Source organism: Rhea americana, unplaced genomic scaffold (genome assembly GCF_003343005.1).
Source record: "Rhea americana isolate MKP2758 unplaced genomic scaffold, rheAme1 scaffold_5, whole genome shotgun sequence".
Lineage (NCBI taxonomy): Eukaryota > Metazoa > Chordata > Aves > Rheiformes > Rheidae > Rhea > Rhea americana.
In genome coordinates, this window is record NW_028186645.1 from 7,515,152 (window position 1) to 7,529,745 (window position 14,594).

At 35.6% G+C, this 14,594-nt stretch overlaps 1 protein-coding gene across 1 annotated transcript in view; it reads left to right on the forward strand.

Moving 5' to 3' along the window:
* TTC7B (tetratricopeptide repeat domain 7B) overlaps positions 1 to 14,594 on the forward strand; it is a 128,043-nt gene that overhangs the window by 42,549 nt on the left and 70,900 nt on the right. Inside the window, exons 8-11 of the mRNA XM_085317638.1 lie at positions 4,947 to 5,010; positions 8,961 to 9,098; positions 12,830 to 12,913; positions 14,165 to 14,269. Of these exons, the coding sequence (XP_085173764.1) occupies positions 4,947 to 5,010; positions 8,961 to 9,098; positions 12,830 to 12,913; positions 14,165 to 14,269 (391 nt within the window). The remainder of the gene's footprint in view (positions 1 to 4,946; positions 5,011 to 8,960; positions 9,099 to 12,829; positions 12,914 to 14,164; positions 14,270 to 14,594) is intronic.

Consider the following 14,594-nt stretch of genomic DNA (forward strand, 5'->3'; position numbering starts at 1 on the left):
TTAAAGTGGTTTTCTGCCTGAATGTTTTGAAACAGCAAATTTGCAATATATCCTTCTGAAGAGGAGGAAAAGCAGAACTTGTGTATCTTTATCTTCTGAATTGGATGACAGTTCTGAGTGTCAAAATTTCGGAGGTTGTATGCTGTTTCTAGACCTTTGTGTTCTGCTTTATCATAGAAAGGAGAACTAGTAATATGGAGATTCAAATTTGTTACTGAAACACGATGAAAAACGTACTTAGCAGTTTATCTAGTAGTTGCAAAGAATTTATTTCCCAAGACAGTTGCCTGTTCATTTTAAGCTAGGTTTGGCATTTCTCTATGATGTCACCTTTTTGTTGAGGCTTTTTCTTTCATTTATTCAGATAAGTGATATCCCATGCTTAATTTTCATGCAGCTTTGGTGGTCCCTTCTCTCAAAATGTGTGGGTTTTTGTTGTTGTTGTTGTGGTTTTTTTTTTTAAACACCAATCACTGTTAGTATTAAACAAGGATAGCCAGTTTTTGAAATATTAACTTAGTCTGAAAATATAATAGCTGATTATTCCTATCTGATCAAATGAAAATTGATTTCTAGGATAAAGTCATGTTCCTTAGTCACACTTCTGAGAGTCACAAAAAAAAAATCTATCTTTAAAAGTTTGCTATTTATTATAGTATGTGGATGTGGCTTATTACATGGAAGTAATAAGTTCATTTCAATTCATGGTGATGAAATCTTAACCATTCTGCACCATCCTTTTTTATTTCACTGATATTAAGTTTCATCGGATGACGATTTGTGTGCTTGTTTTAGGTAATCTGCAATAAAATTGTTGCACTGCTTTGCTTGTATTTTTCACATGAGTACTTGTGGGTTCACCTTATTAAATATGGTCAACAACTAGTGCCTGCTTGCTTTGATATGTATGGGAGAGCACAGTGAACCAGAGAACTGATGAACAGATTATAGCAGTAGAGATAATGATCTGGTCAATGTTGCAGTATGCTGCAATATGACAGTGAGTGCTTTACTAATTTAATGCAACTAGAGAAAACTGAAACAAGAAACTCTATTTAAATATGAAGGAAAGCTTTTTTGTGGTGATGGGTGATCTAGCACTGGAAGAGATTGCCTAGAGAGATTGTGGAGGCTCCATCTCTGTAAATACTCAAAACCAAGCTGGGCACAGCCCTGAGCAGCCTGCTCTAGCTGACTCTGCTTTGAGCAGGTGATCTCCAGAGGTTCCTTCCAACCTCAAACATTCTGTGATTCTGTGAAATTGGTGTCATATGGGGTTGAGAGAGGTTAAGTTTATCATCTGTGGGTTTGTTTTTGTTTTAAAATTCTTTTCTTCAAATGACTTAGTTTTCTGCGAATGCTCTCCAGCTTTATGATTAAAATTCAGGAATTCCTGAGTTTCAGTCTTGTTTGATTGTCCATGTCTAAGAGGTTAAGTCATTAAAAGGCAATGTTTGGAATTTTTAAAAAGTTGCAGGCTTAGAATTGAACATTCATTTTGCTGAAAGAATTACCATGTTTCTCTACAGATATAAAATTAACCAACTGTACTCACGGCCAAGCTTTTTGGTAAAACAAATACCTAGTTTGTATGTACACCTTGATCGCTGCACTTACAGGTAGACGTGTGTTGCCAAACACTTGCTTTATTAGTTATTGATATGCCATGAAAATTAGGTCAGTGATGCAGCTACTTCCATTTTTGCAGTTAAATTTGGAGATGAAACTTACCCAGTTGGGATTTTTAACCTGTAAGAATGAAAGATAGGCTTTTCTATGAAGAGCATTCCTATGTAGTGGCCACATCTTAAATATAGTCATCTTAAACTTGAGAATTAATGATTCAGAACAAATTTTGGATACAGAAACAGATACGGAATAGTTCATTTGTCATACATCTTTCTTCACAGGGCAAATGAAGGCCATTTCACTTCATGCCTATGGCTTTTCTTTCAAGAACCAAAGAAATTTTTCAGCTTTCCTTTGATTTTTTTTTTAAAGTCAATTAATAGACAGTCTTTGAGGTGACAGACTATACTGTCTGTGTCAATTTTACTGATGACCTTTATGCTAAATGAAAATTGCTTACACAGACAGTAGCATCTCACAAAACAGGCTTACAGAAGAATGAATATTAATTTATTCTCTACAAACATTTCTGCAGAATCTTGTTTCTGCTATTTTTAATCTTTTTTCCTAATATCCTGGTTGAGGAAAGGATTTATAAGGAAAAAACTCTTATGCTGGGTCACTTATTTTCCTAAACATTCGAACAGCTGCCTGGCTTCTCACAGCAAATCCTAAAGAATGGTCTGTTCTTCTCTAATAGGATTTTAGGAGACAAAATACTGTGAATCCTAAAACAAAATCACCATCTCTTCAGAATTTAAGGCAGATGTGCTTTCATAAGTGAACTGTTACAGAAGCTGACTCTTCCGCACGTAACAACAAGGTTGTGTTATAAAAAAGCCTTTCATATTAACTACTAAGGCATATATACTGCAAGAGACTTCAGTCACTTGAGTTACGTAGCTGTGTTTATTGAAGATCTCCGTTAATGATTATTTCATACAACAGAAAACCCACATAATTATACTATAATTATTGCTAGCAAGCAGAATGGCCTTTATCTAGCCGTTCTCACAATTCTCCTTCCTTACCCAGAATACTTACAGCAGGTTTCTCAGGCTCAGTCTTTCAATGTTATTTATGTTCTTTTCATTCATTCTCAACACCTTTCTGTAGAAACATCCTTCTTTGCAGAAGTGGGGCTTTGTTCAATATGGTTTTGCTGATCTTGAGTCATGTAAGCAAGGATTTTCACAGTCTCAACACAGCATGCAGGTAAGACATGCTTCCTGTGCTCGCATCAGAATGAGCAAAAGTACCAGATCAGACAGGATGAGTCATGCCTAATATCTCATCTCCAGCACTGGTCAAAGGCAAGCACCTAAGAGAAAGTATAGTAGTTTTTCTCTAGGTACTTGCTAACCTTCCAACTTGTATGAATCTGAGAGATTATTGATTGGTTTTGAATGTGCCGCTGGAGGTGTTAATTAAGGGTACTTCAGCTCTTAGGAGGAAGGTGAATAGAGTATGATTAATACCACTAGAGTATGATTAATACCACTTATGATATTACAGATCTCTGTGTTATTGCCTCTTCAGTTTTCTTTATTTGCACTTGAAGCTGTGTAAAACCTCTTGGTCTGCCGCTGGGTGCTAGGCATCTCTGCTCTACTGTGTTACCTGGGAACTACTTTGCTTCTATGCCTGCATCACTTGGGACATGCATGAACTGGCTGATCATCTAAATTAAGCTTTTGCATACACGAGTTAAAGGAATTTCCCCCTAATTTCTGCATGAGGAGGATCTTCAGTGTTTGAGATAGGCATCAAATTATTCTTAACAAAAATATATTCAAAGATTTATGAGAAAATAATGTCTGTTCTGCTTTTAAGAATAGAGTTTTTTTGTTTTTTTTTTTTTAAGTAGTTCCCTTCATGCCATCTTCCTTGTATCCTCTGAGAAAGTGATTTCCCCAGGAACTATTTCCAGATGTTTTATTACTTTCTGAGGACCACTGCCAGTCAATCAGGCTAAATCAGCTTCCAGGGTGCTTTATTCTGCTTTGGAGACTGGATAGGTAAATGGGGAACCCCATCTCTGACACTTCCTTTTCATTCCTCATCCTCCCCCGTTCTGGGTAGTTCTTAYTCATGAGTAAAGGTGTTTTGAAATTTCTTTGTTATGAGGAAAGATAAAATGGGTCTTCTGAGATTTAAAACCTCCTTCAAAAACAGGTGAGCAACTTGCATTAACAAAAACAACCTGGCTGCCTTTCTCCTCAAAACTTCAGGGACGCAATCTCTGGGGTCCTTCTTGCTGTATATTACCAGAATGCTTTCACAATCTTGCTTTCAAACACCCTGGAGATCCAATGTGTTTTACTTTCCATTTCTTTTCAGAGATTTCATTACTACCAAAGCTTCTGATCCATTGAAACTCCCCAAAAAGTGGGGGGGGGAGGTAGTGTTTTAATCTCAGGCAGGTTTACATTCTTGTCAGTAATTTATTGTAGTTCAAGCACAATGCTTGGGACCATATGAATTGCTTATTAAACAGTTAACTGTGAAATCATTGACCTGAATGAAGATGAAATATTCCTTAGGCTGATTCAGAAACAATTGACAGAAAGTCTGGAGAGTTAAAATGCAGTTGCTGTTTGTGAGAAGGAGAAATTTGTGCTGGTCATCTACCTGATGCAATGTTCTAAAGTAGTCAGAAGGCATCCAGTGTTCACAGAAAACAGTTAAGTCTGCATCCTAGTCTGATGGGAACCTTTAGTATTAAGTCATAAGGAAATGTGTGCTTCAATGGAAATGAATATTTTAACTGCTTGGAAATAACAGTGGTTATGGCAAGAAGATAGAGACTGCTGTGGCTCTATTTTAAAACTTGTCAGGTAGTGAACACAACAGGAAAACAATTCTCAAACATATCTGATGAATAGGTAATAAAAAATATTTATCCAAATATTGCMTAAAATATAAAAGTTATCTTGCTTTTGTGAGGGAGTCTTGCTGACAACCTTTGAATCAATGAGGTAGATGCATCTCAGATACAGTTAGGTGCCAGAGGCCAGTTAAGCTATGGATATATATTTAAAAGTTGTCAAATTATGTAAATTTTGGGGACATTTGGATGTATTCTTTATCTCTGACAACTGTGGTGGTTTTGTTCTCTTCACTTTGTTTTGCCAACATCTTTTTTTTTAAATGTAAATTTAGAGCATTGCAAAGAATGAATTTTAACTTTTTTACGCATATGTAAGTTGTTCTCTATTCTCTTTTCTGGAAAACTTCGATTCTTACCTTTTTTTTGTGTAAAGTACTCCTGAGGCTAATACGTTTAGCTTTAATAATTGAAATTTTCTTTTGAACAGCATCTTTTGCCCTCAAGAAAATACAGAAGAAGCCTTACTGTTGCTGCTTATTAGTGAGTCTATGGTAGGTGAATTGATTGAATGCTTTGATTTTAATGCAAATAGAAATTTTTTTGACATGTCTTGATTTTGACTTATTTACTACCTTTCAATTCCTGTTAGGAAAGCAGGCAATTACTTCTGAAACCCAAGCTTCTGCTCCTCTGAGCCATCAGGAAGAGCTCTGAAAGCATTATGAATATGAGTTTCTTTCTCCTTTAAAGTCAGAGTATATTGTCTCTGAGCAGAACCTAGCTTCCTTCTAGCCATAGCCAAGTGAACCCCAAACCAGGTCTTTCACTTGGCATCACTTATCAGTATGAACCACTGTTACACCATCTGTTGTCATTCAGCAGACAGACTCAAAATGTAAGTTGTTTTTGTTGTACACACCAAAACCGAAGACTACTACATGACTGTAATAACATATATATCACCAAAAATTATTTTCCATTGTACATTAAAATTCAGATGTCACTCAAATTTGTAAATTTTGTGTTGTACAGGATTTACACAGCAAAGGCTGCTGTAATTTTTTTAATCTCCTCAATAGCCAGTTCCTTTCAATTGCCCGTGCTTGTGCCATTTTACCAGAGTTCCATATTTTTCCTTTAGCACAATTTTATTAATCATCCATCAGCTGCCATGTACTGATGTTCTCCTACGGGGTCAGTTATATATTCTCAAACGACAAAAATGAAAAGTTTTCATTTTTCATCCTCTTTCAGACTGGAGGGTGGAATCACTAGAATCTCAGAAATTGTTTAACAGTCTGTCTCACAGAACATCAGTGAGACTCTGTCTTTTAAATTATATGGATGATTGGACACTTTTAAACTCTTTGGCAAAATTTCTATTTTGATACAGCTGAGTAAGAACAGTTTAGTGATCAATGTCTTACTTGAACTATTTTGAAGTTAAACATTTACACTGCAATACGAACTCCTTCGTTTCTAGTGATCTACTTTGAAGTGTTCGTGATAGGATCTGCCACTGGAGAGCTAGACTGAGCAAATGCTTCCATGGACAATGTTGATTCTGTTGCGTTGTGCACTTGCCACTGAAAGGGAGCCTCAGAGCTCCTGTAAGGTGCCTGAGCAGCTCTTGGCAATGTACAGAATTCAGTTACGGTATGAAAGCGGAAGCTGTCCCAGTTGTGCAGAACCTCAGACTACTCATCACAGTGTTTGCATGTGTGCTTCCTTGCCTATCAGCACTAAGAAGCCAACAAATTAAAATATTGCCCTTGTAAGTCTGCTTTCAGGTTACTTGTAACTTTTCCTTTATATGTTAGGTCTATCTAGATGTATCAGATGTTTGTCACCATAAAACATTGTGCCCATATCAAATCTATTTATTTGTAAATAATTACTGCAAACTACATGAGGCAAAAGACTTTATTTCAGGAAGAGTGTAAAATTATATGTGACTTTGGCTAAGCTGTTTGCTCAGAAAGGAAGGGGAAGACTAAGCATAAAAATATTATTGCCTGTCTGGAAATTTTCAGCAGAAGTAAGAGAATTCAGTGCATGCTAACTCTTCCTAGCTATAGTAGTTACGAAGTATCTGATCTATTATTTTGAAGCAAAAGAATGTTTATGCTATCTTCTGTAATCATTATGTTCTTACATGATACAGAAGATAGATTAAACATTGTTGAGAGATGATATGGTACTATCCAAGTAGTAAGTACAAGCCCTTGCATTGTCTATGAATGAGAAACACACAAACAAGGCTTCAAAACTTGTGCCCTTTACGAATTTATTTAAGAAAAATACTGGAAAATAGAATGAGAATCTGACATGTAAGTAGCATTTTTTGTAAATAAGAGTAGTCAAATTATTGTTTGCCTGCTAGCCCTAAATCATACTGCTAGTTTTAGGGAACTGTTGCACTCTACCATCATAACTTATTTGGATTAGATCTAGTGTGGCATACATCCAGAAAATTGGGCTCGCCGGTAGACTATTAATGCTACTTTCGTGTCACCTTGAGTTCCCTTAATTTCTGAATTCAGAAAAGATACTTTGATGAGTAAAATATACATTGTAATCTTCATGAAAGGAACGCTCTGGGAAAGATTGTTTTGTACTTTTTAACAATCCTAATTCTCTTATAGGCAAATTTCAGTACAAAAAGCCTCCTTTAGCCACTGACTGCTTCTRCAGTGCATTATCATGCATAATGTTGAAAGTTGGCTGCAGCTCTGCCATCACTCTCATTGCAAGATGTCTTTGTCTAACTTTACACTTGCAAAGTGCAGACCAGCCTTTCCTTACCTCAGCAGGATTTACTTTCAGAGCAGGATCTGAAGGGCTAAGATCTGCAAGTTAAGTGGGTATACATGCTACTGCATGCTAGCTGAGCTGTGGCAAACATAGCCATTRCTCTAAGCACATGATAAAAGGGTTGAACATAACTTAATTTTCTCACAAGGGGGAAAAGGTTATGCTGCTCCCATTTGCTTCAGGCATGAAGGGGAGGTGTGGCCCACTGACACGTTGCAACTTAAGTAATTGGCACAACTTTATTGTGTCTGAGTTCTCGTCAGTTCTGAAACACTGAACACTTAAATTATACATAAGTATATTGTTTTATAAATACATGGAAAATGATCATGCAAATATATCTGGAAGATATCTGCAGTACTTACAAAGCACCTTCTCTTTAGTATTYCCTTGGTGATGTAAGCCTTTTTTTTCACAAGCAGTGTTAGTTCATACCATGCTTTGTATTTGCAAGGAATCAAATCAGCCAGAGATTAAATACAGACTTATAAAAGTAAGAAGATAGAGGGTCTTTTCAAACCATGCTGTAGATTGTTCAGTTGGTAAATCCTGGAATGCATGTGTGTCTTATGCTCTACGTGTCTCTGAAAATTTCTCTTGCAGTCTTTGATTTTTCTGATTTTAAAGATTTATTTTCAAGAGTCTGAAATGTTACCATGTTATAGTAGAGAAGCAGTTTATTTGGTCTTAATGTGTCATTTCCCCTCCCTGAAAAAGGGGGAAATAAGCTGTCCATTTTAAGTCAGTGATTAAAAAAAAAAAAGGGAGGGACCTCAAACTCTGTGTGCTTAAAAAAAAGGGGGGGGGGGACAAGAGAAGAGGGGATTTTTAGTTTCTGACTTCAAACTACCAGATACACTAACATTTGTATCAATAGGCATTTCAAACATGAGGAAATCTATAAAGAGAGAAGATACCAAGATATGGTATTTGGAAGGGTTGGTGGTATAGTGGGTGAAGTACTGGACAGTGTAGAATAGGTGGTCTTAGTTACTGGGAGATCTGAATTTTATTCTCTGCTCTTTAATAGGATTCCTCTGTGAATATAATTTATTTAATCCAGGACCTCAGTGTCCTCTGTTCTCAAAAGGAAAAGTTTAATTAAGGAATTATACTTGCCATATGCCTTCTCAAAAAGAACTTGAAAGTACAAAGCCTTACTGCAAGGCTGATCTGATTCCAAGCTGTGCTGTTGACTAGAGGGAAGTTCTGTGCCAGTTCCCTTCTTGGTGATAATTCCTGAAGAATGATTGTGTGTTTATCCTGGGCAGGATCCCATTCACAAGGGAGAGGGTACTGTCACAATCTCTCAAAGAGAAAAGAAATTGAATGCCTTATTAGGCATTTGAATATCCTTCCAGTATGTGTTTTATTTGCATACAAAAAATAGAATTAAGTTTAAAAGGATGTATAGTATAACAAAACTTCTTTGGTTTTTGAGAACTCTCATAATTTTACATAAATTACATAGTTTATATAATTAGAGTCAAGTGATTAAAATATGTAAATATAGAAGGCTAGCACTTCTTAATGCATTGGTGTAGATTCATACTGTCTTTAAAGTAGAATCTATAGATTCCAATTCTAACATCTATAAAAATCTATAGATAAACTTACTTGAGCAAAAACACAGGTTGGATTACAATGGCTGACTTTTTTTTTTTTTTTTCTTGGCATTATGTTTTAGGCTAACCGTGACGCTGTACTGAGCAGAATACCAGAACACAAAAATGATCGTATCATCAGTTTGCAAAGTGCATCTGTAGTCTACGATTTGCTTACTATAGCCTTGGGAAGAAGAGGCCAATATGAAATGCTGTCAGAGGTGTGTCCCTGAGAGTGAATATTCAGCTGTGTTTTCACTGCTTGTTTCTGTTAATCATGTTTAATTTTGATAGGACTTAAGGGCTAAACAAATATTGGACTTTGTTCTGACCACTATAAAATACAGGAGTAGGGATTCTCTGTTTAAGGCGACTTGAGGTGGCCAAGCATAGAAATTTTATGAAAAGTATGATATTTAATGGCACAGCAATTCACATGCTTTTGGACAGAGAGGCAAAGGATGTGTRTTAAATGGAGGCAGCAGGAAGGAAAGGCAGATGAGAAGAGCTAATTGTGGAATATGTTGAAGAGTTTGGTAGAGCTAGAGATACGAACTCAAATAGCTAAACTAGAAAGGACAGAAGTAAGCAAGGAAAACAAGAACTTTTTTTGGAATGTCCATAAACCTTTGCTTTTGAGTCATCTGTTTCTGTTGGCCTGGAGAATTTAGCTGATTCCTCTTGCATTCTSATTCAAAGCTTAGAAGGCACCAAATCCAGTTTTCTTGCAACTGTGCTAATAAAATAAATGYATTGCCATGAATCTACTAACATGCATTTTTAATAAGACCTAAGTATTGTTGGATGTTTTTCTTCCATCCTGAAACATTTTCTATAGCTTATTTTAATAATTTCATAATAGATAGGTAGCCAATAACAGGATTCTAGAAAAAGGATTTGTGAGGCTTTATTTCAAAATGAATACTTCTTTTATATCAGAACATTTGGAKTATTTCAGAATCCTCAGAGTTTGTAAAATGGCTTTGGAGTTTATAAAAGAGGGAATGTATTACTTTCTCAAGTCTGTAGAAGCAGTGTTCTATCTCAGATATCTTGTGTTTGAGAATGCAACTCACTTTTTTTTTTTGGAAATGTTTCATTAGGAAATTTTTAAAGTATCATTAACATTTTTGTACTTGAGAAACAACTATATCTTTCTGGATAGAGCAAGCTCAAAACTTGCTTACACAGCAGCAAGAGCCTGTTACTGCTGCTGATTAATTGACAGTATCTAGAAGGTGTTTTTCAACAAGTTTGATAAAAAGGTGTATTCAGGGATTGATTTGCTTTCTACCATAATAAAGGATTTCTTTTAAAAAGTGCGAGAACAAAACCCCAGTTCTTCTGTTATATATTAATACTGATTGTTTTTAATCTCTATCTCCTGTGATGCTAAGCCCTAAATGCTCTTAATTTGAGCGTTCTTCCTCTTGAAAATAGTTCATAGCCGCAAATTACACATGTACTCAGTTTTAGTCAATGCAGTAGAAGGTCTCTCATGATACCCAGTAGTATGAAAGCTCACACAAGACTGTTATCCTATRAAGTAACTTGATAGGGAATATTTTTATTTGCTTGCCAGTACAAACACTACCATCTTCTTGGAGTTGTAGGCACTTGTATCAAAGCTGCAGGAGATGAGTCTCCATACACTTTACATCTAAAGCTTTTTCAGGGATAGACACTGACATGACAAGTGTTTGAAAAACAAGCTTGAAGAAGTCTCTGGTTTTGTTACTCTATAAACAGCTGGCAGAGGGTACTGAAACCTTTCATTCTTGTACTTGCATCTGGAAGAGGGGAGTGAAAGTATGTAAGTGGAACGAGCATAGACTCAAGAGATTCCCCCACCATYTCCCAAAGTGGTGTTTTTGTCACAAGGGAGGCTTTTCTTAACAGAAATTTATTTGACTTCAGCARAAAAGATAGAAATATCTCTGCTGTTATTACACAGCTTGAAGTCTAGGGCACTGCCCCAGAGGGCAGGAGGACAGTCTCTTCACAGGAAGAAGAGCACAGAACGTGCTTCATGCGCTGCTTGTGGGAGTGCTTTAGCCCCTCTGCCTGAAAGACAAGTACCACTGCTAAGTCCTTTTCCTGCCCTTTTGAGCRAAATTATGCATTGTCACTAGTGGAAGATGTTTCAGCTCTACTTGACTTTTGGATTTCAATGCATTTTAGGAGCTGCTTGTGTTGGTAGTGATTTTTGGTTACTGAAAGAAGCAGAATTATAAGAATCTGGAAAGATAAGGAGCCTCCACGGTTTGCCAGCATTTTAACTGAGAGTTTTTAGCCACTGCAGTTACACAGTTCCTCCTCACTCCCTGTGTGTTGTCCTCTTCCTCCTCTTCATTTCACTTGAGTTCCCTAAACAATATCAAAGCAGTTGGTAACAAAAGGTTACATATGTATTTGTAAGACAAACTCTGAAAGGCAACAAATTATTTAAGTCAAGTCCAGCAAAGCATAGATTTCTTGCTAGGTTAATGTCATACCATACAGGAAATGTGTGTGTGGTCTTATAAACAGGATAATCATGTGTAAGTGTCTATTTGACTTAACAGAAGCTAAGCTGGAAGTTTAAGTTGACTGTTTTTACTGTCCTCATCAGTAACAGTTACAAACTATAGACAGATATCAATTTTGGTATGCTTTATTAAAATTTATATCATAATTTTTATTTTTTTTACTCATGTTGTTATAACCTACTAGTATTTTTAATATCTTGCATTCTTTGCCACATGCACRTTTAGCATATTACAACTTTTTGGATTATTTTGACTTCACCCAACTAGTCAGTTTGTTGCTGTCATCTTTTTGCTTCCAGTGGTGGAAAGAAAGGCCAACCAGAAAGTAAATCCTGTTTTAGTTGTCTTAATAGACATTGCTTACAGTAACAGTAATTAACTTCATGTACAGTCATGTATAGTAATGATGAACTTTTAGAAACAGTATTAGAAAGGATTTATTTCTAATGAAAATTCTATTTAGTAGCAGTCTTGATTCTGTGATATTGTGTGATAAGAAAATGGTGGCATACATCTGTTATACATAACGAACAATGCACTTACATATTTATATGTTTTTTCAGCCTCTGCTATTCCTTRCTTCACCTCCTATTATTATGTGGGAATGCACTACATATCTGGCTTTACTTTCTGTAATATTAAGACTAAGTTTGAATGTTAAAAGTGATTTGGGGTATTACAGTTTAGCATATACATTATATCTGTTGGAGCAGAAAAGCTGCTTCATGTAATTGTACTCTGCAGACCAGAAAGTTAATTGCTAAATCAGTTTGTTTAATCTAGAAAAGTATTCCACCTTTGAACTCTCTGGAGCTGGTCTGACTAGAAAAAAAGAGCATAGCAGGARGAAATAGTTCTAACTGCCAACAGCAGATACAGAAGCTTCCTAATTAGCACATGATGCTAATTTAACGTATTTAATCTCTGCCTAGTAATAATTAATATCACTTTTGACRTTAAGTTATTAAATTGAAAATCTCAGTAGAATATTTAGTGTCATAAGAGTATTAAAATTCTTAGAAATAATATTGTAGGTGAATTTAAGCAGTACTGATAAGTATCTTGGGTGCCATTTTTATCAAGTGTTCACATTTTGGAAGATATAGGTGTACAACTTTCCTTTTCWCCTAAGTCTCACTTGCTTCTCAGASCTTTTGYWGTTGAATCCTTCATTTAAGAGTAAGTTAGTGGGTATTTATCRTTCCTCCTTTCAGGCTAAGTAGGACAGCACCTGCAAGATTATTTAAACATTATTTTTTATGAATTTTTTCTTAAATCGGATATATTTTTGCTTGTTTGAATGATTTACATTTTTAATTGCATGTATTTTAGCCATGAATCAATAAGAAAAATTTTATACTAGTTTATCTTCTTCGTAGTTTAAGAATGTGCCCTTAATGAACCATTTTCCTCCAAAAAATCAGTGTTTAGAAAGAGCCATGAAGTTTGCATTCGAAGAGTTCCATCTCTGGTATCAATTTGCATTGTCCTTGATGGCAGCAGGAAAAGTAAGTCTGTATTTGTGGATATCATTCTTGTATTGATGGCCATTCATAACAGTATCTGGTATTCTATAATTTTTTGTCTTTAAGTGTTTTTGAAAATGATGCTGATCTTTAAATCAGCTAGGTAAAGCATATGACTGAATTTTTGTCTAGTACTGTAGAAGGCATGTGAAAATCTTTATTCCAATGATWTATAACCTTAGGGGGGCTGAAAACTGAAGATGAGGGCATCTTGCCAACAACCCTAAGCAAAGCTAAGTTAGTTAAAGCAGTGAATTATACCAGATTATTTTATTCAGTAACAGCCTAATCTAAATGCTATTTTAATGAACAAGTATCGTATTTAGGTGCAAAGTAATGCTTACTCTTTTCGTTCAGAGTTTCTGGCTATTGTCTTTTTTTCTATTATTGCTGTCTTTGAGATTTTGCATCCTGCACAGTTAAACTGGGATGAATTATTTTAATCATCATTTTGTATAAGCAGAGAGCTTATGTCACTATAGGTAGCCTTCTACTTTCTTTTGCTTTTCCCTCTTCYGTTACAGAAAATAAACTTCATTTATTGTGTAATGCATAGAATTAATAGTAGTTTTTCTTAAAGATTATTCACAGTGGAGGTATTTTGCTTATCTTCAGTACGGGGGAAATGATTCGTTTATATTTTCTTTAGAAATCATTATTAGAAGTACATTAGTTCTTAAGGGTCTTGATTCTTCCTCCCATTCTGTATTTTACTTAGACTTATCTCTTCTAAGCTTTGATTGGATAGAAGTGAATGAAAAATGATCTCAAAAATGAGGAGTAATGCAAGACTGCCATAAACTCTTGTATCCTGTAATAGCTCCTCATAAATGCTATCGTAACTCCTGAAGAACACTGGAGCACAGCCTGTTCTGATGCCTGTGTCCCGTTCCTGCTCTTTCATTCGCCTTGCACAAATGCTGTGAGCTCACAAGCCTCTCAAAGCTCGAAGTGCACCTGAAAAACAGCCTCTAAACCATGTACCTTTGGAATTATATTATGAGCCAGTATTTCACCTGGGACACTTAGTCATAGATCATAGGGGAAAATAACTGCAGCAGTGCCTGAAGTCTTGGATTTCACTTGTATGAGTTGTAGTGACGGTTTTTTCAACAGTGTTTCATAATGATTCCTTCACATAGGGAAAATAAAGTAAAAAATGGAAATAGGAGTTTTGTTTCTGTGAAATACACTTATGCTTTTAGTAATTTCAGTGGAAAATGTTTCTAACAGTCTGCTCGAGCAGTTAAAGTCTTGAAGGAATGTATCCGTTTGAAACCAGATGATGCAACTATTCCACTCCTTGCTGCAAAGCTCTGTATGGGATCTCTCCACTGGGTAAGCTTTGCCACTGTTTGTCTTTTCAGCCAGGTCTGAGTACTCTAAAATGCAACAAAATCTTAGTTGAGGGATTTCAAAAAACACTTTTGCACAGTGACTACATACAGCTATCTGATATTAAGTACTAAGGTGCAATGTTCATTGTATTGCTTTCTTCATAGATGCATCTGTTACAATACTTTATTTTAAATATATATATATATATGTAATATACACACACACACACATTTATATTTATTTATATATATAACATTATAGCAGGTTAGGAGACTGTAAAGAGAGTTCACTAATTAACTACAAAATGTTTTTTTTTTTTTTTTTT